The sequence below is a fragment of the Formica exsecta genome, unplaced genomic scaffold, assembly GCF_003651465.1.
Source record: "Formica exsecta isolate Colony F162 unplaced genomic scaffold, ASM365146v1 scaffold343, whole genome shotgun sequence".
Classification (NCBI taxonomy): domain Eukaryota; kingdom Metazoa; phylum Arthropoda; class Insecta; order Hymenoptera; family Formicidae; genus Formica; species Formica exsecta.
Window position 1 is genome coordinate 21,253 of NW_021850682.1, and position 26,575 is coordinate 47,827.

At 34.7% G+C, this 26,575-nt stretch overlaps 1 protein-coding gene across 1 annotated transcript; it reads left to right on the top strand.

Moving 5' to 3' along the window:
* Nucleotides 1-484: 484 nt before the first annotated feature.
* On the top strand, nt 485-25,759 carry LOC115238533 (myosin-VIIa). Its single transcript, XM_029812458.1, has 27 exons — nt 485-1,105; nt 7,412-7,458; nt 12,907-13,020; nt 13,490-13,636; nt 13,771-13,955; nt 14,851-14,972; nt 15,052-15,308; nt 16,465-16,630; nt 16,710-16,840; nt 16,938-17,333; nt 17,516-17,896; nt 17,985-18,140; nt 18,286-18,879; nt 19,240-19,449; nt 19,646-20,020; nt 20,135-21,175; nt 21,599-21,843; nt 21,920-22,280; nt 22,931-23,049; nt 23,134-23,530; nt 23,655-23,837; nt 23,942-24,143; nt 24,243-24,371; nt 24,461-24,557; nt 24,622-24,719; nt 24,803-24,972; nt 25,294-25,759. Exons 2-27 carry the CDS (start codon nt 7,441-7,443, stop codon nt 25,498-25,500), a joined length of 6,501 nt encoding a protein of 2,166 aa, XP_029668318.1. The 5' UTR covers nt 485-1,105; nt 7,412-7,440; the 3' UTR covers nt 25,501-25,759.
* The last annotated feature ends 816 nt before the right edge of the window (nt 25,760-26,575 follow it).

The window sequence follows — 26,575 nt, forward strand, 5'->3', positions numbered from 1 at the left end:
AGGTAAATAGATGAATTTAGAAATTTCCATAGTTGCGGCCCAAAAACGATTCTAAGAGGTGAAATCACCTCTCATATGTAGAGCGGCTTTTTGTTTTTCTCGATATATCTCGAAAATTATTCGAGATATCAAAAAATGTTTTATACAAAAGTTTTATGGTGAAAACACTTCTATTTAACCACATTAATAAAATTTTGAAAAAAATTATTTTTTTCAAAGATTTTTGCCCTTGTTAGTCTTTGATTCTCTAGTGCCAAAACGGCTCATTTGCGGACATAAGTTTATTGACAAAATTGGCTTGTTTTGGTGTCCTTTATAACTACCCTGAAGTTTGTCGGTCTAATTTTAGGACACCCTGTATATAGTCAATTTTCTTATATCGTCGATAAGATAGACCGCGGCCGATAACGCGTGCCGATCCAATTGCAACAGGTGACACGGGGCACGGGGCTGCCAGGTGAACGACGTAGCGCATAAGTAGCTCGTTATCTAGCGGACTGATCTGGCAGCGTGGAAGCAACTCTGGTATAGAGTCGAACGGTCGGTCAACCACAGTTGGCTTCGTATTGTTGTCTACGATAGTGTACCATTCACCGTCGCGGATGCGGAGTGTTCGGTGGGGAAACCCGAAGTGCGTGCGGCCTTACCGCTACTATCTTCGCCTGGCTAGCCTCTAGTCTGGCACACCCGATCCGAACCGAAGCTCGCCGAGCGGACGTATTAATGTGCCGGTTCACCGTAATCTATCCTCTGGAACAACGACTGAACGACGACTGCTGCTCTTGGTTGTCGCGACTCCGTAAATTGCCACTGGCTGTCCCGCGCACGATCTCATCACCTTAGTGATCTTACTTTACCTTACCTTATCTCTCACCTACCTATTCGCTTAGACTTCAGTCTATCATCTCGCGCATACATCTTGCATTCGCTCGCTCGTTATTCGCCCGTCATCATCGTGGTGCCGATCCCTATAGGGACCGGACATGAGAAGAGAGTTGCCCGCCACCACGTCGGAAGTGTGTAGTGCCAGTGTATAGTGCCTTTTAATGGAGCGTGTCGTCGACATATAAGCCGCTCTCGTCGTGTTTCTCGTTACTCGCAACAGGTACGTTGTTGAAAGTTCCGTTTCACGCATGGGGATTCACAAATCTCCCTTTCCCCTCTTCTATCCTGGCTCCTTCCGTTGTTTCGGCGATTGAGCTATGGAGGAGTGACTAGCTTATTATCCCGGGGAACCATCAGAGTCAAACAGGTTGAAAGAGCATATTCCGAACGAACAAGCGAAAGTACATAAACAGAACCGCAACGAAAATTTCGATTTTTCATTTTGCTGATGAAATACGTCCTCACGCGCCATTGCACGATCAGAATTCTCGAGGATTATTTAACGCTGAAAAAAGCGGGAACATTGTGTAGGAGAAATCTTGAATTTAAATAGTTTTTTAAAAGCATCTCTCGGTAGAATTTGCTCTTTAAAAAAATACTCTCAAAAAAGACCGTCTTACCCACTAAAACAGTCTCACTCATTAAAAAAAACCTTACAAAAGTAAAAAAATACATGCCAAGTACATAAAAAATATCCTAGTTTGTACACAACAAAAAGTTAAAAAAAAATATTTACCTCTACAAACTTACAAAAAAATTTTCTCCTAAAAAATAAAAAATAAAAACTAAATATGAAATCAATAGTTAACTAGCTAAGTACTTGGAAGCAATTCAGTTTGTGAGAATTTATAATTTGAAATAATATTTGTCATAAAATCAATCTTGCATTTATAGAAATATTATAGATTCTCTTGAGAAAATTAAAATGCATTTTACTTTTATTATGAATTTACACTATTATGTTCCAAATAAATATTTTGCATAATATATAAAATAGCACTATTATATTGCGGATTTTATTACAAATAGTAAAGTATAAAACTATTTAATCCTTACTGCAATAACGTTGATCACATCGATCACCAATTTCGAATTTAAAAGTGTCCCATGCTAAACTCGACTTGTTTTGAAATTAATCATAAGCTTAATAACCAGATAGGCCCGGAACGAAAAGGGTTAAGATTAAAGTGACATACAAAAACTTGGCGTGCCCAATCTGAAATAAAAATTTGCAAAAGATTATCAGAAATCATTATCAATATATTAATAAAAATGTATGATTTATAATGCGACCCAGGCACGTTTAGGAGGAATCTTGAATTTAAATAGTTTTTCAAAAGCATCTCTCGCGGCAGAATTTGCTCTTTAAAAAAAGATTCTCAAAAAAAGCTCTTTCTTATCAAGCGTCGCATTTACGGATAGATACCAGAATTCTCGGTCATCAGTTTTTAATACAAAAAGATTATGATTGAGATGTGAAATAATATACAAACAACCACAAATAACGCTAAACTTTGTACTACATATGTCGCGTCGACGAATCGAATAGATTTTTACGACAAGACTTGACGGTAGTATTAATAACAAAAAAAAACAAAAAAAAAACAACGAGTTGCTTTGATCACACAGCATGAATATCGCGCGCGCGGTAGGTGCTGTGATAATAGTAAGAGATAAGTATGTAACTATGAGATAAAGTGATTGATAAATCGATTTTAAGTCAAAGACATGAGTTTTACAATCACGCAAACACACATACACTTAATATATATATTATTACATCACATTTCTCGAGCAATAAATATTATTCTTTTATTTCTGATAATTTTCTAACGTATACTGAAGTTGTATATCGCGGATATTAATTTAATATGTCGCCATCAATAATTTATGAAAATATATCACTTGTGACAAATTTGACAATGCACGTTACGCGTTAATAAATTGTAAGAATTATAAATTTATTTTCTTTGTAATTGATTATTCACACACTACACACACATACAGAGGGAGAGCAGAGAGATAAATAAACAGATATCTAACATCTCGCGCGTGTCAAAATCAGAGTGCTTTTTATTTCATATTTTTTTAAATATTAATTATCGTTTAATAATTGTGATTACGATAATTACGGTGATTACGATACCAATATTACTGGAAATACGGCTTCCGAAACATTATATGTCTCAATCTATATATAAGTTGTCTTGTAAGGGATGCACATAAGGATTAACATAAGTTATACAGGCTTCCCCGGCGCTAAAAACGCCTCGTTCGATCACCCATTAAAGTCTCCTGCTCGCTCACATGACGCTACGCCACTGACCGTTCTCTGCGGATATTTTCAAAGTCAATGACTGCGACTGCTTACGCCCGTGCTTCAAGTTCATGGCAAGACACGAATGTCTATGTATGTAAAACGAAAGCAACGATTTTAATTCGGCAGGGGCAATAGTAATTCGTATACATCTACAACTCAAACATTACTCTATATTATTCTACAATCGACGCGGGGTAAATTTTTATTTTAAATATTACCATTATTACTTAAAATAAAGATTTACCCCTCGGACATGGGTTGGGTTAGGTTAGTTTTTTTCGGGATGCAGAGGGAAGGGCAGAGCCCTTCCCCGCCCACGCGTTTGATTTGTCTACACATAAATAAATGAATCTGTTAAGAATATATTTTATAAAATATACATGATCTCTGAAAATTACATATAATTTGTGGACATTTTTTTGTTAGTATTTTTTTAATAAACAACGAGGAACGTTTGAAATCTTTTGGAGGATATTCAGGACAGCGATTTTGACAATATATGTCAAGGTAAAGTTATTGAGTCCGTTTTTGTAAAGTTTTGCCATCATATGTCTTCAATACTTTAAAGTGATATATTTTATTTCGGAAACTACATGCGACCCCCACATAGTTGTTAAGTAAAAATTACTCAGAAAAATTCACTCTTTATAATATATCAAAATGAAAAAAAATTGATGTCACCTTTTATAGATATTTATCAAAAAATGTTTAAAATTTATTTTTTAAATTTTGTTGTACATGATTATTTTTCCACAGATGTCAAGGAGTATATATACATTTTTGTAGATTTTTTCAAGCACTTTGAGACGGCTAAAACTGCGACATATGTGACCAGGAACAGAGCAAAAAAAATGTGTCACCTGTAAGGGTTAATTAATAATGCAATAAATGACTAAAAATTGCCAAGTCTTATTATATGTCAATAAATCAAACGAGATATCAAGAATGAAATTGAAATGCAATTTTATATCGGGTAGTGGAATACTCGATCGCGACGATCGCATAAATAAAGCTTGTTTATTCGCGATTTGCTGAAAAATTTGCATGTGCTAGAGCACGCGTGTATATAACACAAAACATATTTGTAATTAACATAAAAAAATATCATATATGTAGTAAGATTTGTCAAGATCGTATTCTTAGAACAAACGCGACCAGAAGTCCGCCAATCTATCATAGTTTTTTTCTTAATAAATGTGCAAATGAAAAATCTCTTTGACTATATACATACATTTAATCAATAATTAAATTTTTTTACATTCAATTAGTCTAAACTTGTGCGGCGATGAAAATTAGATAGACAGATTAGTCGCGTTTTTAATGTCTCTATAATATCTCTAATTTTGCCCCGAGATAGATCCTAATTAGAGGATTCTTATGTCCCTGAAAATCTAAATTTAAATTTATTGGTATAGATTTATATAATTATTATCTTTTATTCCACTTCAAGTCTAATAAATTCAATTTTTCCGCTAAAAGCAAACTGCTGAGACTATCCTAATAATAATGCGAAGCATATATATTTGCTCAGTTTACGGGTTCAATCTACGAGCAGTAATAGTTCTAGCTGTCTTTTACCCTATTCGTTCTTCTAAAATGTATTGCGCAGCCAAGCGCAAACCCCGTTGCATGTCATCTGGAGAGAGAGAATAGAATTTTCCGCACTTCACTAAATTTTATCAATACGATCCGTTCCAATATCGAAGAATGGATCCATGTTCTATGTTTTATAGATTGCATTATAATCGTAAAACGGCGCGCGCGCGTGTGTGTGTGTGTGTGTGTGTGAAAGAGAGAGAGAGAGTGATGTGCATGTATGTGTTTGTCGTGGAAAGAAGCTTAAATATAATTATTATATAGTTCACACACACACACACACACACACACACACACACACACACACACACACACACACACACACACACACACACATAAAATTATTAATTTTTTCCTCAATTAGATCATCATGTGAGAATTTTTTTTTTAAACTTACGATTTATACATATATATTACATTATTTTCCAACAATTATTCTTCGGTTTGTATGGGTTTGAGAAAAATTATCTAATATATTATCTACGCTCCGCGCATTTATCTTCTTAACCCTTGTTGATCTATAAAACTGATTGGAGTCATTCTGAGACACATGACGCGGTGGTCAAAGATTATTCTATAAAATTCATAAATATTCTGTAACTAAATTTCATAAATTTCCGTGAATAAATTTCTTAAATTTTTATAATTTCAATTTTTGTGATTCATAAATTTCTATGAGTAAACTGACAATGAATGTGATTTAATTGTATGTAAAGACATATAAATTAAATGAAAAGATCTTACAAAAGAAGATCTGCGTAAAGTGCAACGAACATTATATGCTTTGATCAGACCAGCTTGCCACCAGTGTCAGTATGATAAAAATGTTCTGGCGAATTATATACATAAATACAAGAAAGATTCTAAACACATAAATTCTGTAAATAACTAAAAGCTCAATATTTAAATATTTTTATTTTACATCAGTAGAGACAGCTTACCGCGTAGATAAAGTTCGTCAATAGAAATAAGTAAACCAATATCACACACACACACACACACACACACACACACAAATTTTGCATTTGTATTGATATATGTAATATATTTTATTGTGTATTGCCGAGTTGTATAACATCTCTATATTAAAAATATTATACCGATTGGTATTGAGCAAAACATTTTTATGAGAGAAATTGATCGCATATGACATTTTATGATAGTTTGAACAGTTCATTACACATTAAACGTTTAACATTTTATAATATTTTTATATAATTATTATTATCTGCACATGTAATATACTTACTAGTTATTTGCATTTAAATATGACTCATGTCAACGAAACATTTCGACGTTGTACACGTAATTATTTCGATAATAAACAATAAGAGAAGGGGAGCATTTTTATTACTAACAATAAGCGATGTATGTGTCGTGCCTGAACGCACGAACTTTATAAAAAAGTGCATTCTATTTAAAAAATAATATAATCTCGACATTTTCGTCTTTGGATATTTATGTCTTATTTGAGCTCAGAAATATGTTACTAAAATTACGATGGCTATAAAACGCTTTTTAATCTTGATTTTAATCGGATTGGTCATGATTCGACGATCCGCGGATCTGAACATGCGACAGTATTTGACCAGATTAGATGGCTGTGCGCGCCGGATGAGAAATTGATCTCGAGAAGATTCACGGATATCATCGAGGCCGTATGGCTCAGCAACGTAAACTATCTAACCCACTTTTGCGAACAGGTTTTGCGCTGCTACTATAGTAACGGTGATCCGCCAGACATCACCGATGTCTATAGGGATGTTTTTTCCTTGAAATAGATGCAGCGACACGTGCGTACGATGCACAGTATCGTCAAATTCTTGGGACTCGCGAGTTCAAGTGATTTTACATTGTTCCTCTAACAGTTTCAATTAATTCTTACGAACTTGCAAATTTCTCTCATATCATATTTCTCTCGAATCTTTACACATATATACAGCGTGTCCCAGAATTAGACCGATAAACTTCAGGTTATACAGGATACCAAAACAAGGAAATTTTACCAATAAACCCGTATCCGCAAATGAACCATTTTGGCATTAGAGAATCAAAGATTAACAAGGGAACTTCGCGAAGCCGAAAATTCTGATTTTGATGAAACTTTACAGATGAATTTAGAAATTTCCAGTTGTAGCCCAAAAACGATTCTAACGGATGAAATCACCCTTTATATGTAGAGCGGCTTTTTGTTTTTCTCGATATATTTCGAAAATTATTCGAGATTTCAAAAAATGTTTTATACAAAAGTTTCATGGTGAAAACATCTCTATTTAACCACACTACTAAAATTTTGAAAAAATAATTGTTTTCAAAGATTTTTGCCCTTATTAGTCTTTGATTTTCTAGTGCCAAAACGGCTTATTTACGGACACGGATTTATTGACAAAATTGGCTTGTTTTGGTGTACTTTATAACCACCTAAAGTTTGTCGGTCTAATTTTGGACACCCTGTATATGTGATACCCGCGTGATAGGCATTTCTAAAATTTACAAATTTTATAGCAGAGAGTCTTTAAAAAAATCTCTTATTAACTAAAATTATAAACGTACATGATTGACACACATGATTTAGTTTTATATATCTATTTATTTCTTTTTTGTTTCTAGGCGGAGTGCCGACAACCACGACTTAAGAGATGGTCATCGTCACACGGGTAGGTTTTTGTACTAACCTCTGTTACTCTCTTGTCATCTAATTAATATAATATTATTCGTATTATATATGTATATATATACAATATATATATATATATATATTACGGTAATAAATAGACTATTATTTTCATCTGACCGATTTCTACTTGATGGATTTTGATAACATATGATCATAACAGTATGTTATATCAGAATGTTTTATACATATATGTATATTATGCTGTGTTCGTAATCTGTACTTTGTTGATCATAACTACAAGGATATCGCGAACAATTTTCCGCAGGTGAAAAGCGATAGAAACTTGCGTGTAAATACGTCGATCCATCGAATGGCGAAACCAAGCAAAATTCGATGAAGCTGCAATCTCGCGCAGTTTAAATCCATTACATTTACTGCTTTCCTCGTCATTCTCGAACACGGTCAGTAGGAATCTGTGACGAGTGAAAATAACCGAACGGGAGTCATCGTGTTCTCTCGTTGTAAACAATAATGTACCGCTAAATAATGCTCACGTAGTCATTTCGACGGACAACGCAGCAAATAAAACGCTGCTTCTTATCTTTTTGTACATACAATTTTTTATTCTCTCAAATTATTGCCACGTCGACGCTACACAAACCGTGAAAAAAGAAAATCAACATTTCTCGAAATATTCTGTGATCAAAGATGTAAAAAAAAAAGTACATGGAGAGGTGTTCGATTTGATAGCGCCAGAAAAGTGTTAAACAATATGCAAATAATATTTCAAGCATAAGATATTCTAATTGTGTAATGATCAATCTGTGTCAAAGTGAAATCTTACGAACGAATTGACTATGTGAGAAACCATACTCGACTGGCATAAATTTTGAGAGAAAAAAAAACAATAGTTGATAATAATTGATAATAGTTGAAAAATAAAGTATCCGCGCATAGTATTGCGCAAATCCATGTGCGTTTGATTAGTGATATTTAATAGCCGGCGATAGTTTCTGTATCTATTTATATATCTTGTAATGTACGCTTATGTTATCGTTATCGTTAATATGCAATGACGACCAAGAACACGCTGCATAAAAAAGAAGAAGAAAAAAAACTGGATAACGTAGACGATCGATTATACGGTATTTTGTCATGCGTACAAAACGATTATAGACATCAAGAGGACTTTGGTCCATTGGCTTTCTTATATCAGTAAATTCATATAATGTATTATACATAAACGAAAGATCGTTTTGTGAAAGACGATAACCGATACATAGCTTGTTGCTCGGTCAAATTTACATGAAATGTACGGGATGGAAAATAACTATTTACTAGGAATCCAAAAAGAAAATATGCGCGGGAAGTCCAAAACTTTATTTAACACAAGCTTACGCGCCAGTAATCAGTATGCCTTCCTCCAGCCTTCCTCACAGCTCAATCTTTTGGGATAGAATCTTAAGCTAGTACCTCCGCGACAACCACAACCAAAAGTTTTGTCCCATGTATACGTCTAAGAGATCGATAATTTAATTAAGTCATCATAGAAAAATCTATAAAATATATAATATTGACGTGATATTCTCTAATGCTAATACAAGAAATATTATACTAAATATTATACAAATAGAAATATTGCAAAACTTTTTTTATTAATTATTTTTGTCACGCCGGTAGGAGTAAATTTTTTGCTAGAACTGTCTGCGCTGTGCTTCATTGTCATTCCTTTCCTTCTCCACGCGATCGTTCGCTCGCCTAATATGTCTAATAATACCAAATAAATCATGCTTCTCAAGTATTCTGTATCTTCAAAATTAAACGGTAAATCATCCTCTAATTTTGTCAGAATATTCGTGAAATTTCTCTCTAGCATTCTCTCATTTTTTATTCCATTTGTAAATGTAGTTTTTACGGTATAATTGAAAACGTGTCGTTGGTGCATGCTTTGTATATGGGTTACGTGTAAATCATGCCAACTTCAAGTGTAAATATCTCGGTCTAGAGACTGTAAATCTCATTTAAATTGTACAGATGTTTAGATAACATATCTAATAATGTGTAGGCCAAGTTTTAATAAATTCTTAAAGAAACACTTCCGCGGAGATACTACCTTAACAAATTAGTGTTGAATTCCATATGACGCGCGAACGACAGATGACGCACGAATTTTGAAATGGGTGATCAGTTAATTAGGCATAATTGGCAGCTTTTTACTATTTTGTGAACAAGCATTATCTTCGTATCTCGCGCAAGTGAAACTGGCAGTTGTCGCATAACATAATGCGGATCATTTATGTGCCATATGGTTGTCTCTCATTTTATTGCGAATTAAATCCAATTACATCTATTCGATATCATAATTAACTTGAATGAACAAATTGAAGAGAATTGTGATAAACGATGATTTTTTAAATAGTTTTTATTTTAATTTTTTGCAATATCGCTAAAATACGCGTAGACCGCATAAATGAATCAAATTACAAAGTTTGTTTGACTTATTTATTCAAATGCGTTGCATCCTTTGTAAATTTTGAAGAATTAGTTGCCATTTTTGACTTGGCTTATAGCGAATATTATAATGCAAAACAATTTTTGTTTTAAACACAAATGTTTAAAATATGACAATGAAAATCAACATTTCGAGAAAAAAAATTGATTTTTTACTATTAGTTTCTTTATTTCTCTTACCTGTCAATTGTGAGTAATCTGCAATTAAATTAAGCAAGACGGTTTCATTAAAGCTCATCGAACTCCCACTGCACGAAACGCTCTGTGCAGTTCCGTATGTTGCAACTGTTTGCATTGGTGCGCGCGTGTAGTATCTATGTGTGGCACGAGTCTTTCTGTGGTACGAATACGGAGATCGTATACTTGATACACGAATACGTTCCGATTGTTCATTTCACCGGAACATCGAAAGAACTCATCCGTTTCTCGTCTTGAAATAAAAGCCCCTTCTATCTTTTGCTTCCACCAGCAGTTTTACTTTCGCTTGCCAAACCTTCAATCGCGCTTGATTAACGGATATATGATTATTGAGAACTAAAACCATAACCGATCCGAGCATCCGAAAGCATTGTTTGTTAAGGATTTTTTAACCCTTTGAGGATGGCAATTTTTTTTTTAAATCGAACTTTTACAGAATTTGTAAAAAATATCTGTTTAATGAAAACATAGGTTTAATTAAAAATGAGTTAAAATATTATAAGATATTTCTTGAAGCAGTTATACAGAGCACAACACATCACATTCTACGCATTCATACCTTGACTCTGATCTTCTCTCTTCTTTTCTCAATGACTGACTATAAATAACACATCTTCTTTGTTTTCTTTTTTACTAGACTTAGATTGTATAAGAGAAGGGAAGTGCTTATATCTCATTTAAATAAGTACACTCCATTAATGTTACGCGTTAGTAAGTATGAAATTTGAGCGCGATGGAATCCTTGCGCTTTTTTGAACTATATTATAAATGCCAATAGTAATGTAAAGAGAAAGCGAATCGATCTAATATGCGACACAGTTCAATAAGATTGGAAGTGATCGGTATAAGAAAAAAGCACATTGTGCAAATAATTGTGAAATAACACCTTTTTACTCGTTTGCGCCACGCATCACGTCAAATGGTAAAGCATACAGTTATTACAACGGTACATCATAACTCAATTTAGACCTGATACTCTTTCGCATTAATGCAAATTCCATATTTCGCGTTGATTGATCCTTATTTCTCGTTTTTCGTATATATTTGCGAACGCGAGAATTTTTTATTGCCATAAAAATCCCTACCATCCAATTTGTTCAATTGCTCAATAACGTAAATTACTAACGCGAGTTACATTTTTATTAATACAGTCCGAATTACTGCGTCCATGTATAACGCTAACGCCACGTTCACTACCTTCGACAATTATTTAGGTTACATGTACGTATGTCGTACGTATCTAACAGTAGCGTAGGCATACGTAGAAACTGCTTTATGGATACTTATTAACAATAAGAAAAATAATAAAAATAGAAACATGTCTAATATTCTTCTTTGATATGATGATTATTGTCTCAATCCGAATGCTTTAATATTGCAGAGAATGTGGAAACTTCCGAATGACAATTAAACAGGGTGTCCAGTCTCTGAAACTACAAACAAGGAAAACCTGGAATTCCCGGAGATTTTTTTGTACTTGAAAGATTAGAGAATTCTCATGGAATTTTATTAGGATTCGGAGAATTTTTCAAAAATTCTCTCTTTGATAATTTTATTTTTATACAGAATGATTCAAACCTTTGAATGTAAGGAACTACATCGTCGACAACAATGATAGAAATAATTTTAATTTGTACAAACTACTTTTTAATAACTAAGCAAAGGTTACATGAACACAATAATACTGTACAATGTTACAAAAGGTGTTTGAAGTGGCGACCACTACATTCAATATAAGGCTTGTACCGACTCAGGATTACTTTGAAGAACATGGGTTCCTATTCGAATGTTGCTATATTCCGATCCTTCTATATGCTCCTGAAATTTATCAATAATCTTTTGAATCACCTTGTATTGTAGGCAGTTGACGCTCCGCCCATAAACCAAAGTTTATGAATTATATGTATGTTTATATACATATATACATATACAAGGTGGACCATTTTAATTAATCCATGCGAATATCTCGAAAACTGAGCCCGATAGACAAAAATATTTCAAACAAAAGTTGCATGGTTTCGAGAGGACCACATGATAAAAATATGGACTTGACCTTGAGTGACCTTTTCATGGTGAGGTCAATGTGATCGATGTTTTCTTAAATTTAACAAAAAATGTAGTGCATATTTTTTATTGTAATTTTTAGTAATAAAAAAATGAAAATGTTATGCAAATGAAAAATCTTATAAAAATTATGTTTTTTTTCAATACATTTGCAAATCTAGTACTTGAAACTTAAATGACTTTGTGTTTTTCTTTTGCATGAGTAAAAAACATTAGAAAACGCGTACAATAGAAAAACTTATTTTAGAAAGTTGCACCCAAAAATCCTTAAAATATTCTCTTTATCTAGAATTTTGAACAAAAAATATCTCAGGGAATTTTCAGGAAATTCAGGAAACTTAAAAATACATAAGGAAATTTTTGGGGAACTTTTTTTGCAAAATTTAAGTAGACAGCCTGTTAAATAAATGGAGAAATGTCTAAATAAATATAAAAATGGAGAAATGCGGACTCTGTATTACACCATGTTGAGTTACCATGATTATCCTAATGATGATGCGTAATAATATTTAACAAGTTAATTATCACACAATCGTGTTGTGCTCCACACTTTGAGATCATGTGCTTTTAATAAAATGTGTATGCTCGAACGTAATGTTTTCACGGAAGGAAATGCATTTACGAAAATCACACAATTTCCATTGAACCGCATCATATTGCGGTAAAATTCTTGCGAAGAACAGGAAGACGTGTAAATATATTGAAATCTTTGCAGGGGGATTATATATGGATAGAACCAATCTCAGGAAGAGAATTTGATGTCGCGATCGGAGCGCGTGTAATTTCAGCAGAAGGCAGACGTATCCAAGTAAAGGACGACGATAACAAGGTATTATTATAAGATTATTGTCGTGTATATTTTTATTTACTTTGGAAGAAAATCCGAGATTTTTATCTAATCGTTAGAATAATAGTATCGCAAAAAGATCCAATGTTTTTTGATCCAAAGATTCCAAGTTTTATAAAGTTGAAAGTTATATTGTACTAGTACATATATAACGCAAGCGATTACAAAAACATCTTTTACGAATTAAGAAATAAAGTCTCTCAATTTTAATTGCAAATGTATTTTATTAAGAAAATTTCCAAATTCGAGACTTATTATCGATTTTGATTAATCGGATACTATCTATTCGGATGCCATAAAATTTTAAAAAAATAATATTCATCGACGAAAGTTTCGCTAAAAATAAAATAAAATCCGGCCGTGAAGAATGTAAAGAATTTCATTGCTCGCACTTTTTCTAAGATGCCCAATTGTTCTATTTTAATTCATCGACGAGAAAATAACTCCGCAGGAACAATGGTTAACACCAGAGAGACGGATAAAGGCCATGCATGCCACTTCGGTGCAAGGTGTAGAAGATATGATCAGTTTAGGAGACCTCCATGAAGCGGGAATTCTGCGAAATTTATTAATTCGTTACAACGAGAATCTCATTTACGTAAGTAATCTTATTGCATTACAAGGGCGAGAAATCAAAGAGAGACGGTTGAGCGAAATCAGGCAGGTACATAAATGCGACAAACGTATGTCGCAAACATAATGTATAACAATGCGAACATAATAATTTTACAGACGTACACAGGCTCCATCCTGGTCGCCGTCAATCCATATCAGATACTGCCTATTTATACCGCAGAACAAATCAAACTCTACAAGGATCGTAAAATCGGGGAGCTGCCACCTCACATATTCGCCATCGGCGATAATAGTTATGCGCACATGAACCGATACGGCCAAGATCAGTGCATAGTAATTAGGTACGAGAGAGTCCGGAGAGTTTCTGCATATGTGACACTAAAACGGAAGTCAAAGACGATTTATGATGCGCGACTTCACAAAACGCTTGATGATCAATCATTTTGAATGACATTTTGTTAAATAAACGAAGTTTGCAAAAAAGATAATATTTAATATTTCAAGCATAATATTTATTATTTTGAGGATAGTTATAATTATACAGGGTGTTCCCGGGTTAAATGGCCAAACTTGAAATATGAAATTAGGACCTCAAAACAAAAACAAAAATTTCTTCTGGAAGTATGCTCGCAAACGCTTCGTTCAAGAGATATTGACTTTTGGAGAACTATTAGGAATGAATAATTTTGAAATAATATAGGTTTATCCTCTTTATTGCTTTATAGTAATCAAAATTTAATTATTGAATGTTTTGTTTAATATATCAAAATGATGGCCTCCAGCCCGGAGAACATTGCACCTATCAATGAGAGAACGAGTGGCTGACTGACATTGTGCGTCTGTAATTTTTTCGCACGTTTGCACTATCCTCCGTTTTAATGATTTAAGATCATTAACAGGTACTTCATACACTTTTTGCTTGAGAACACCCCATACAAAAAGATTTAATGGTATTAAATCCGGTGAACGACATTATTCATTCTTATAGTTCTGTAACTTAAGAAGTCAATATCTCTTGAACGAAGTGTTCGCGAGCATATTTCCACAGAAAAATTTTTGTTTTGTTTTGAGGTCCTAAATTCATATTTAAAATTTGGCCATTTAATCCGGGTACACCTTGTATATAAATAAATATATTATAAAAGAGAGAGCATACATGTTATGCAGATTATATATTATAACTCACATACAAATCTTTTCCTTTGTATTATTAATGAAAAAAATCGTTTATTTTAGCGGCGAGAGCGGAGCCGGAAAAACAGAAAGCACGAAATTAATTCTGCAATATTTAGCAGCGATCAGCGGGAAGCATTCATGGATCGAACAGCAAATCTTAGAAGCGAACCCGATACTCGAAGGTGAAATTGTTATAATCAACTTGTGTCTAAATTAAAGGCCGAATTAATTAATGGATGGTCGAACGACATTTTATTATAGCCTTTGGCAATGCAAAAACCGTGAGAAACGACAACTCTTCCCGTTTTGGCAAATACATTGATATCCACTTCAACGAGCAAGGTGTAATAGAAGGAGCCAAGATAGAGCAATATCTTTTGGAAAAGTCACGGATCGTATATCAAAGCGCAGATGAGAGAAATTATCATATTTTTTATTGCATGTTAGCCGGTCTTTCGAGGGAAGAGAAACAAAAGCTTGAACTGGAGGATGCATCGACGTACAAATATCTCATAGGAGTAAGTAAAATTAATAATAACAATAATAATAATAATAGTAAAAAGATGTATATAAAACAACATAAGAATAATACAATATATATATACAGTATAGTCTTCTTATAAATTTAATCTCCTTGTCAATTTAATACACTTCTACACGTATTTTCACAAACACTAATATTGCATTTCCTCTGTAAAAATATATGAAAAGAAAGATATATGTAGATCATAATAAACGCATTAAAAACAATTTAATTAATTGAGTGGCGAATTTATCGCTGCACATTTAAAAAATATACGATGATATTTAAATATAGAGGAAAATGTTATTTCCGGGACCCCTTAATTTGATAAGTGTATTTGACAGATTTTTTACAGAGAAAAAGAATGCCGCAAACCACGATGCGATCAATAGTTCTCGAGATATCGATGTTTCAAAACTTTAATTTTTTTTGAAAAAATATTGAGATTTCCAAATTTTTAGCAAGAAGTCATTTTCATAGGATTTTTCTTAAAATTTTTTAATATAATAAATTTTAATTTTGGTAATTATGCATATTAAGGTCCCACCCCCACAGAATAGTGATGTTGACATATGTTGTCAAGGTCATGACCCTGATCAACATTCCGAAGGTTTTAGCCGGCGGTCGTTGTTTATTCAAAAGTTATTAACAAATAAAGTTTGAGAAGTATACCACGTAATTTTCGAACATGTATAACATCGATTACGCATTCGATTTTTCTACACATAAATAAATGAAAAGAATACGTTGCTAAGAATATGTTTTATAAAACATACATGGTATCAAATTACCATCAATTGTAACGAAAGTATTGCTATAATTACGACTTTTAAAAATCGATATCTCGAAAACTATATATGGATTGTAGCGCATTGTGGTTTGCAGCATTCTTCTTCTGATAAAAATCCTATGAAAATGACCTATCAAATTGAAGGGTCCCGGAAATAACATTCTTGCCTAAATATATTATATGCACACACACACACATTACTATATCGACTAAATATTATATTAATATCGGACGCGCTTGTGTTTTATTTTATACATATAAAAGAATTTTTAAATGTTTTTTTTCGGTATATTTTATTTTGCTTTCTATTACACATATGCTCTATCAATATTCAATATACATAATTTATTTTTATCTTCAGGGTGGCGGCATTACTTGCGAAGGGCGCGATGACGCGGCCGAATTTGCTGACATAAGATCGGCTATGAAGGTTTTGCTATTCTCCGATATGGAAATCTGGGAAGTGCTTAAATTGCTTGCGGCTTTATTACACATGGGCAATATAAAGTACAGAGCCACCGTCGTAGGTATGAAACTTAATTACGCAAATTATTATAAATATATCGTTGACAAGACAGATCTAATTCTTTCATTCATGACTTCCAGATAATTTGGACGCTACGGAAATAACGGAACAAACGAATGTACATAGAGTGGCATATTTACTGGGAGTGCCAGGACAATCTTTGATAGACGCACTCACTCGCAGAACTATATTTGCACATGGTGAGACAGTAGTAAGTATTTTTTTTTTCATATGTAAGATTGTGAATAAAAATTTTTATTAGAAACGGATTATCACAACGTATCCTGTCGAAACTTTTTCATTCGTAGGTTTCCACATTGTCGAGAGATCAATCAGTCGACATCAGAGATGCGTTCGTGAAAGGTATATATGGCCGATTATTTATACACATTGTAAAGAAAATTAACGAGGCCATATACAGGCCGAAGAACAATTCCCGTAGTGCTATAGGCGTATTGGATATCTTCGGCTTCGAGAATTTCAATCACAACAGCTTTGAGCAGTTTTGCATCAACTATGCCAACGAGAATCTCCAGCAATTCTTCGTTCAACATATATTCAAATTGGAACAAGAGGAATACAATCACGAAGGCATAAATTGGCAACATATAGAATTTGTCGATAACCAGGACGCTTTAGATCTGATAGCTATCAAGCAACTCAACATTATGGCACTTATCGACGAGGAATCGAAATTTCCGAAAGTACGAATGCTCTGTTTTATAAGCTTCAGATAACTTAATGTGGCTGAGAAAATAATTAAAAAAGATATTAATGAAAATCATTGAAATCTCTTAAATCTCTAATCGGAAAGGAATTGTCAAAAACTGAAAAATATTTATTTATTATTCGTAACTTTAAATGTTTATACCATTTTTTTTTTCAGGGCACAGATCAAACCATGTTGGCGAAAATCCACAAAACTCACGGCAGTCATAGAAATTACTTGAAACCTAAATCGGACATCAATACGTCTTTCGGCCTGAATCATTTTGCGGGGGTCGTCTTTTACGACACTAGGAGCTTTTTAGAGAAAAACAGGGATACATTCAGCGCGGACCTATTGCAGCTTATTCACATATCGTCGAATAAATTTCTCCAAGCTTGCTTCGTCGAAGACATCGGAATGGGATCGGAAACTAGGAAGAGAGCGCCTACATTATCGACGCAATTTAAAAAATCGCTGGATTCTCTCATGAAGACCTTATGCAGTTGCCAACCTTTCTTCATAAGGTGCATCAAGCCAAACGAATATAAAAAACCGATGGTAAGCATTCTCTCATAATATTTTTTTTTACTTAATTAATTCCGTCGTAATATCATAACGACTTTACAAACACAAAATTTGATCCCAGATGTTCGATCGAGGTCTTTGCTGTCGACAATTAAGATACTCCGGCATGATGGAAACCATCAGGATTCGTCGGGCTGGTTACCCTATTCGTCATTCCTTCCACGAGTTCGTGGAAAGATATCGATTTCTTATCTCGGGTATTTCACCTGCGCACAAGGTAAATAATTTGTCAGATAAGTTATTTATTTATTTTTTTGTTAATAACACGCCTACACATACCCATACATTCCTCTCCTCCTTTTCTCTCTCTCTCTCTCTCTCTCAATTCTCTTATACTAAAAAACTTGTATCGTTAATCTTAGGTGGACTGTCGTGCGGCGACTTCAAAAATTTGTCATGCGGTGTTAGGCCGATCGGATTATCAGCTTGGGCATACCAAAGTTTTTCTTAAGGACGCTCACGATCTCTTTCTCGAGCAGGAGCGCGACCGTGTACTGACACGAAAGATTCTGATATTACAGCGCAACATTCGCGGCTGGGTCTATAGGAGAAGGTTTCTGAAGATGAGGATGGCGGCAAAGATCGTGCAGAAGTATTGGCGGGGTTATGCTCAACGTCAACGATACAAACGCATGCGGATCGGTTACATGCGTCTACAGGCACTCATCAGGTCACGCGTGTTGTCGCATAGATTCAGGCACTTGCGCGGCCATATCGTAGCACTTCAGGCGCGAGCACGAGGTCACCTAGTGCGTAAGATGTACCAGAAGAAGTTGTGGGCTATAGTGAAGATACAGGCGCATGTGAGAAGATTGATCGCGCAAAGACGATACAAGAAGACTAAATACGAATATAGATTGCATGTAGAAGCGCTGCGATTACGAAAGAAGGAAGAACGCGAATTAAAGGATCAGGGCAATAAGCGAGCCAAGGAGATCGCGGAACAAAATTACAGGGTAAAATGAACGTGATTTTCTCATTCTATATTCATTATTATAACAACGAAGAAACTGAATTTCTCATTTTTTATAGTAATATAGAAAGTAAAAAAAGCTCTATCTAATGTTAAATCGTAACAATAAAAGATCAATATTTTTTCTTTGCTATTTATATTGTATCACAACTTCAAGTTCAAGTTTATTTTTATTATACGTATATATGTATAAAAAATAGCATAAAAACTAGCAAGAACTCGTATTTACAGCGAAAACATTAATTATCTCTCGAGAACTTTGACCAGTTCCTTTTAACAAGTCACGATCACAATTCACGTAATTATTACGAATTCTTTGTGACTTTGCGTGTACAAATCTTAGGAGCGCATGCAAGAGCTAGAACGGAAAGAAATCGAACTGGAGCTCGAAGACAGACGGCGAATGGAAATTAAGAAAAATTTGATTAACGACGCAGCTAAGAAACAAGACGAACCGGTCGATGATAGTAAACTAGTCGAAGCCATGTTTGACTTCTTGCCAGACTCCAGCAGCGAGGCTCCGACTCCGGCGAGAGAAACATCTGTATTTAACGTAAGTCGTAATGTTTTTATATTTCCTTGTTAAAAATTGATTCTATACGTAAATCGATGAGGATCGGAAATAAGATAAATAAAAGTAATTTTGCTCTACTAGTATCTAATAGTAGAAATTTTTATTTATTCAATGAGAACAAAAAAATCTTTTTTTCGTCAATGCATAGGAAATGTGATTTCTTTATTCGTTACAGGATCTTCCTGCACCAAAAGCCGATCAGCAGGAGATAATTAGCCCAATTCAGATGATCTCAGAGGATGAGGAGGATCTATCTGAATTTAAGTTCCAGAAATTCGCGGCCACATATTTTCAGGGCAACATCACACACCAATACTCGAGAAAACCGCTCAAACATCCATTATTACCGTTACATACGCAAGGTGACCAATTAGCCGCTCAGGCTCTATGGATAACTATACTTCGATTTACGGGCGATTTACCCGAGCCGCGATTTCATACTATGGACAGAGACACGACCTCAGTGATGTCGAAGGTAACAGCAACGCTTGGACGGAATTTTATAAGGAGCAAAGAGTTTCAGGAAGCTCAGATGATGGGCATGGACCCTGTACGTATATATGGACGTCTCTCTCTCTTTATAATTGATATTAAATTTATATCAATTATATTAATATGAGAAGAAAACTCCTATACTTTACAGCAATATCTGTATCTTTTACAGGAAACATTCCTCAAACAAAAACCACGCTCTATCAGGCACAAGCTCGTGTCGCTAACTTTGAAGCGAAAGAATAAGCTGGGCGAGGATGTGCGAAGAAGATTACAGGAGGACGAATATACTGCCGATAGCTATCAATCCTGGTTAGAAGCCAGACCAACATCGAACCTCGAGAAATTGCACTTTATCATCGGCCACGGTATATTGCGCGCCGAATTACGGGACGAAATATATTGTCAGATCTGCAAACAATTGACCAATAATCCATCCAAATCGTCGCACGCGCGAGGCTGGATTTTGCTGTCCCTTTGCGTCGGCTGTTTCGCGCCCTCGGAGAAATTTGTCAACTATCTGCGAGCTTTTATCAGAGAGGGACCACCCGGTTACGCGCCCTACTGCGAGGACAGATTGAAGAGAACTTTTAACAACGGGACGCGTAATCAACCGCCGAGCTGGCTGGAACTTCAGGCCACGAAGTCGAAGAAACCGATTATGTTGCCGATCACTTTCATGGACGGTAACACGAAGACATTGCTAGCCGATTCGGCCACCACCGCTAGGGAATTGTGTAACCAATTGTCTGATAAAATCTCGCTGAGGGACCAATTCGGCTTCTCTTTGTACATCGCTCTGTTTGACAAGGTATCGTCCTTGGGCAGCGGCGGCGATCATGTCATGGATGCGATTTCTCAATGCGAGCAGTACGCCAAGGAGCAGGGCGCTCAGGAGCGAAACGCTCCATGGAGATTATTCTTCAGGAAGGAAATCTTTGCACCTTGGCATGAGCCGACCGAGGATCAAGTGGCCACGAATCTGATTTATCAGCAGGTGGTGCGCGGCGTCAAGTTTGGCGAATATCGCTGTGACAAAGAGGAGGATTTAGCGATGATCGCAGCGCAGCAATATTACATAGAATATCACATTGACATGAACATCGATCGACTGTACACCCTTCTGCCCAATTACATACCAGATTACTGTCTAACGGGGATTGACAAAGCGATCGATCGATGGGGGCACCTCGTCTTGCAAGCGTACAAGAAGGTAAATCTTAAACGAGAATTTCAATAAACAAATAGTATATGGTTTGTGAAAGTTGTACATGATGTACGTATAATAGGATAAAAGATAATTGTACAAAAGCATTAATATAAATCTGTTCATATGAGAAGAAATATAAAAAGAAATATAAGAATAATTTTAGTAGGAAATTGAATAGATAAATTTTACATATTTTAATGTAAATCTAATATTATGTTATTTAATAAAAAAGAATGTTTACATATATAAAAAACAAATAGAAAACAAATTCTTTATTATTTTAAAAGAGAGAAATTTCTCATGTGTAATTAAGGCAAAAAATATATTTTTTCTAAATTTTCAAATGTTAAATCATGAAAAATGTATTAATAATGTGGACAGATACAATCCGTCAACTTATCGATATTTTTGACGTTTTATTTTCAGAGTTACTACTTAAAAGAGAAGGTACCAGCGTTACGCGTTAAAGAGGATATAGTCAGCTATGCGAAATTCAAGTGGCCTTTGTTGTTTTCTCGTTTCTATGAAGCTTACAGAAATTCCGGACCGAACCTGCCTAAAAACGACGTTATCATAGCTGTCAATTGGACCGGAGTATATGTCGTCGACGATCAGGAGCAAGTGCTCCTAGAGTTATCTTTTCCTGAAATTACCACCGTATCTAGTCAAAAGTATGTAACGCGTAGCACGACTAAAAAATTAAGTTTAAAATCATAAAACACTTCAAACTTGATGATACTTTTGCAGAACAAACAAGATGTTTACACAAACATTCAGTTTGTCAACGGTACGAGGAGAAGAGTTCACATTCCAAAGCCCGAATGCAGAGGACATTCGCGATTTAGTGGTGTATTTCCTGGAGGGGCTGAAGAAGCGCAGCAAGTTCGTCATAGCTCTCCAGGATTACAAATCGCCGGGTGAGACTTCGTCGTTCTTGAACTTTCAAAAAGGCGACCTCATCGTCCTCGAGGATGAGAGCACCGGCGAGACGGTACTTAACTCAGGATGGTGTATCGGAGCCTGCGAGAGAACCGGCGAAAAGGGTGATTTTCCGGCTGAAACTGTCTATGTATTGCCTTCCTTAACGAAACCACCCAACGATATATTGGTACGTCAATGTATGGATCATTTTCATTATGCGGAAAACTGTAGATTTTTAATCATTTTTTTCCGAGAAAAAAAATCCAAATAATTTATATTTATTAATACTATATTTTATTTTTTGTTTTTTTCGTGAAGTTTCTTTTTTCTTCTGCACGCGAAATCTTTCTTTCTCTTTTTGTAATTCAACTTTTTGTTTCTCATTTTGTTTCATTTCTATTTCTTTTTTAACATACAAAAATTAATATGCCTTTCTCTCTCATGTGAGATATAATTTAAATTGCCCGGACTCTAGTAAAAGCCAGACACAGATGGCAAAACGGATACGTAAAGGACCACGTACGATTCATATGAAAAAAAACCGTTGTCGGTCAATTTGCTTGAATTTGTGATATGTTATAGTTCTTGTGTCCCTGATCAAAAATGTCAAGTTACAGAAACTTTCTATGTCTGAATTATACGGGTATACAAGAAGTATCGGAACTCTTTAATATTTTGAAAAATACGCATTTTAGAAAAAAATGTTCCACATAAAAGTTATAGAGTTGTATGTGACGCATTACATAGCAATATTATATTCTTTCTACTCTAATCTTCTTCTGCCGCGTAACACTTATAGAAACTATTTATTTCTAATTTTTCAATAATAATTTTCAGGCCTTATTTAGTATCGAAGGCACGGAGAACACTCGCAGGCTCTATCCACAGCAGATAAACGGCGTGGATTCGCGCGATAAACCTCACACTCTTTTAGAATACGCAATCGATCATTTCAGGTAAATAGAAATATTACAAAACACTATATCTTATATTTTCGAATTAGATGACTCATGATAATTTTCCGATTGCTTTTATCTTAGAACACCACCAAAGAGAACGATGTCTAAGACGCTGACTTTAACATCTGCGCGACGTGGTCACACGGACGAGTTATGGCATCACTCTAGAGAACCGCTAAAGCAACCGCTTTTAAAAAAACTCGTGTCTAAGGAGGAATTGGCCGAAGAAGCATGCTTTGCCTTCAACGCCATTTTGAAGTATATGGGCGACCTACCGACAAAACGGCCGCGCATCGGCAACGAATACACGGATCTGATCTTTGACGGACCGTTGAAGAATGAGATTTTACGGGATGAAATTTATTGTCAGATTATGAAACAACTCACCGATAATCGCAACAGATTGAGTGAAGAGCGGGGATGGGAATTAATGTGGCTCGCCACTGGACTGTTTATTTGCAGTCAGAGCCTCTTGAAAGTACGATATACATATAGCTATCACACTGATCATTAAATTTCTTCGAGCACGAATTAAATTTCTCCATAGGATGTTATCAATGATATATTTGATGAAAAGTCGATGGTTTTATCGTTTATTTCAGGAATTAACTCTGTTCCTACGTACAAGACGCCATCCTATATCCCAAGACTCTTTACAGAGACTACAGAAAACCTTGCGCAATGGTCAACGGAAATATCCGCCGCATCAAGTAGAAGTTGAAGCTATCCAGCACAAAACAACGCAAATATTTCACAAGGTCTATTTTCCAGATGATACAGACGAGGTATGTACCTTTTATTATTTAATCTTACCTGAACTTATATATGATAAGCAATCTTAACAATTTTGTTCTTGACAATCATTTGACCATCACATTTCCGTTTATAGGCGTTCGAAGTTGACTCATCTACTAGAGCGAAAGACTTTTGCCAGAACATTGCGCAGAGACTCAATCTGCGATCGGCCGAAGGTTTTAGTTTGTTTGTTAAGATCGCCGATAAAGTCATTTCTGTCCCAGAAGGAGATTTCTTCTTTGATTTCGTACGACATTTGACCGATTGGATCAGGAAAGCCAGACCGTCACGAGATGGTATGCATCTCTTTACAACTTTTAATAGGAATTATTATTTTTTTACATGTATTTATACATTTTTATATATGTATATATTAATCAATTGATTATTCAAAGGGGTTATGCCGCAATTTACATATCAAGTCTTCTTTATGAAAAAGCTTTGGACAAATACAGTTCCCGGTAAAGACAGAAATGCTGATTTAATTTTCCATTTCCATCAAGAACTTCCCAAGTTGCTAAGAGGTAAGTAATGGCAGGTATTTAATTGTACATTGTAAAGTATTATATAATTATAAATCACATTTCGCGCGTTTTTATCGCTCAATGTATAGGCTATCATAAGTGTATGAAGGAAGAAGCTTCGAGGTTAGCAGCTCTGGTATATAGAGTACGATTCGGCGAAAACAAACAAGAATTACAAGCAATCCCGTAAGTATTTCACGTTACATAATAATCTGATAAAACATGAAAGAAAAATATCGACTAATTTCAGGCAAATGTTAAGAGAACTCATACCAGGTGATTTGATTAAAGTACAAACTGTTAACGATTGGAAGAGATCGATAATTGCTGCTTATAATCAAGACGCTGGTAAGTAAAAAGTACAGCATAGTTCGATAGAACCTATATGCGTTATAAAAAGAGACTGGATTTATCAAGATACTTTATTGTAGGCATGAGTCCGGAAGATGCAAAAATCACATTCCTAAAAATCGTATATCGATGGCCGACGTTCGGTTCCGCGTTTTTCGAAGTGAAACAAAGCACGGAACCGAACTATCCCGAATTACTATTAATCGCCATCAACAAACATGGTGTGAGTCTAATACATCCTCAATCAAAGGTAATAAAGATTACTTTCTCCCCCTACTCTTCTTCCTCTATTTCTTCTTTCCGCCCTTCTTCCCTTTCCCTCCCCCCTTTCCCTCCTTTCCGCCGCTCTCTCTTCTCTTTTTCTTTTCTCTCCTCCTCTTTCTATATATAAAATATAGATATAAAATAATGTTTATATAATATATATACGGTATATATGTATGTATACGATATAAAATATATATATTAATATAAAATGACAAATTACAGTATGTTTACAATTAGTACATGATCTATTTTCATTATTATAGTAATTTGGCTGTTAATAATTTCATTGTACATATATTTCTAGGACATATTGATTACACATCCCTTTACGAGAATCTCTAATTGGTCGTCTGGCAACACCTACTTTCACATGACGATAGGAAACCTCGTGCGAGGCTCGAAACTCTTATGCGAAACTTCGCTGGGTTATAAGATGGACGATCTCTTGACTTCCTACATTTCGCTGATGCTCACGAACATGAACAAGCAACGCACGATACGAATCAAATAAACGAAACTAATTTCGCAATATTTTGTGTTCTCTTCGATAATTTTTGAATTTGTTTTTTGTGAGCATGTGTTACATATAAATTTGAGAATAATTCTATATTACAGACATACACACACAAAACCGTCCGTCATATTGTCTCATTAATTCTACTTCCATCTGATTGAAAATGCGAGAAATTATTTGAACTTATATTTCTTCACGTACTTATTCGTCACTGTTCATGTTATATTATTATACACAACATAAAAGTTATTTAAGTATCTTTACACGAACTTATGCAATCACCTGATATGTATGTATACGATATAAAATATATATATTAATATAAAATGACAAATTACAGTATGTTTACAATTAGTACATGATCTATTTTCATTATTATAGTAATTTGGCTGTTAATAATTTCATTGTACATATATTTCTAGGACATATTGATTACACATCCCTTTACGAGAATCTCTAATTGGTCGTCTGGCAACACCTACTTTCACATGACGATAGGAAACCTCGTGCGAGGCTCGAAACTCTTATGCGAAACTTCGCTGGGTTATAAGATGGACGATCTCTTGACTTCCTACATTTCGCTGATGCTCACGAACATGAACAAGCAACGCACGATACGAATCAAATAAACGAAACTAATTTCGCAATATTTTGTGTTCTCTTCGATAATTTTTGAATTTGTTTTTTGTGAGCATGTGTTACATATAAATTTGAGAATAATTCTATATTACAGACATACACACACAAAACCGTCCGTCATATTGTCTCATTAATTCTACTTCCATCTGATTGAAAATGCGAGAAATTATTTGAACTTATATTTCTTCACGTACTTATTCGTCACTGTTCATGTTATATTATTATACACAACATAAAAGTTATTTAAGTATCTTTAGAATCATTTAATGCTATAATTTATATAAAATATGGAAATCGTACACTTGATCGTATTTACCTGTTAATTTACGATTCATAATAAGAAAAAATAACAAACTATATATGTACACAAGTTGTGTTAACTGAAAGATTTGTACATGATTTACTTACAGTTAAGAATTTCACCGCAGCTTTG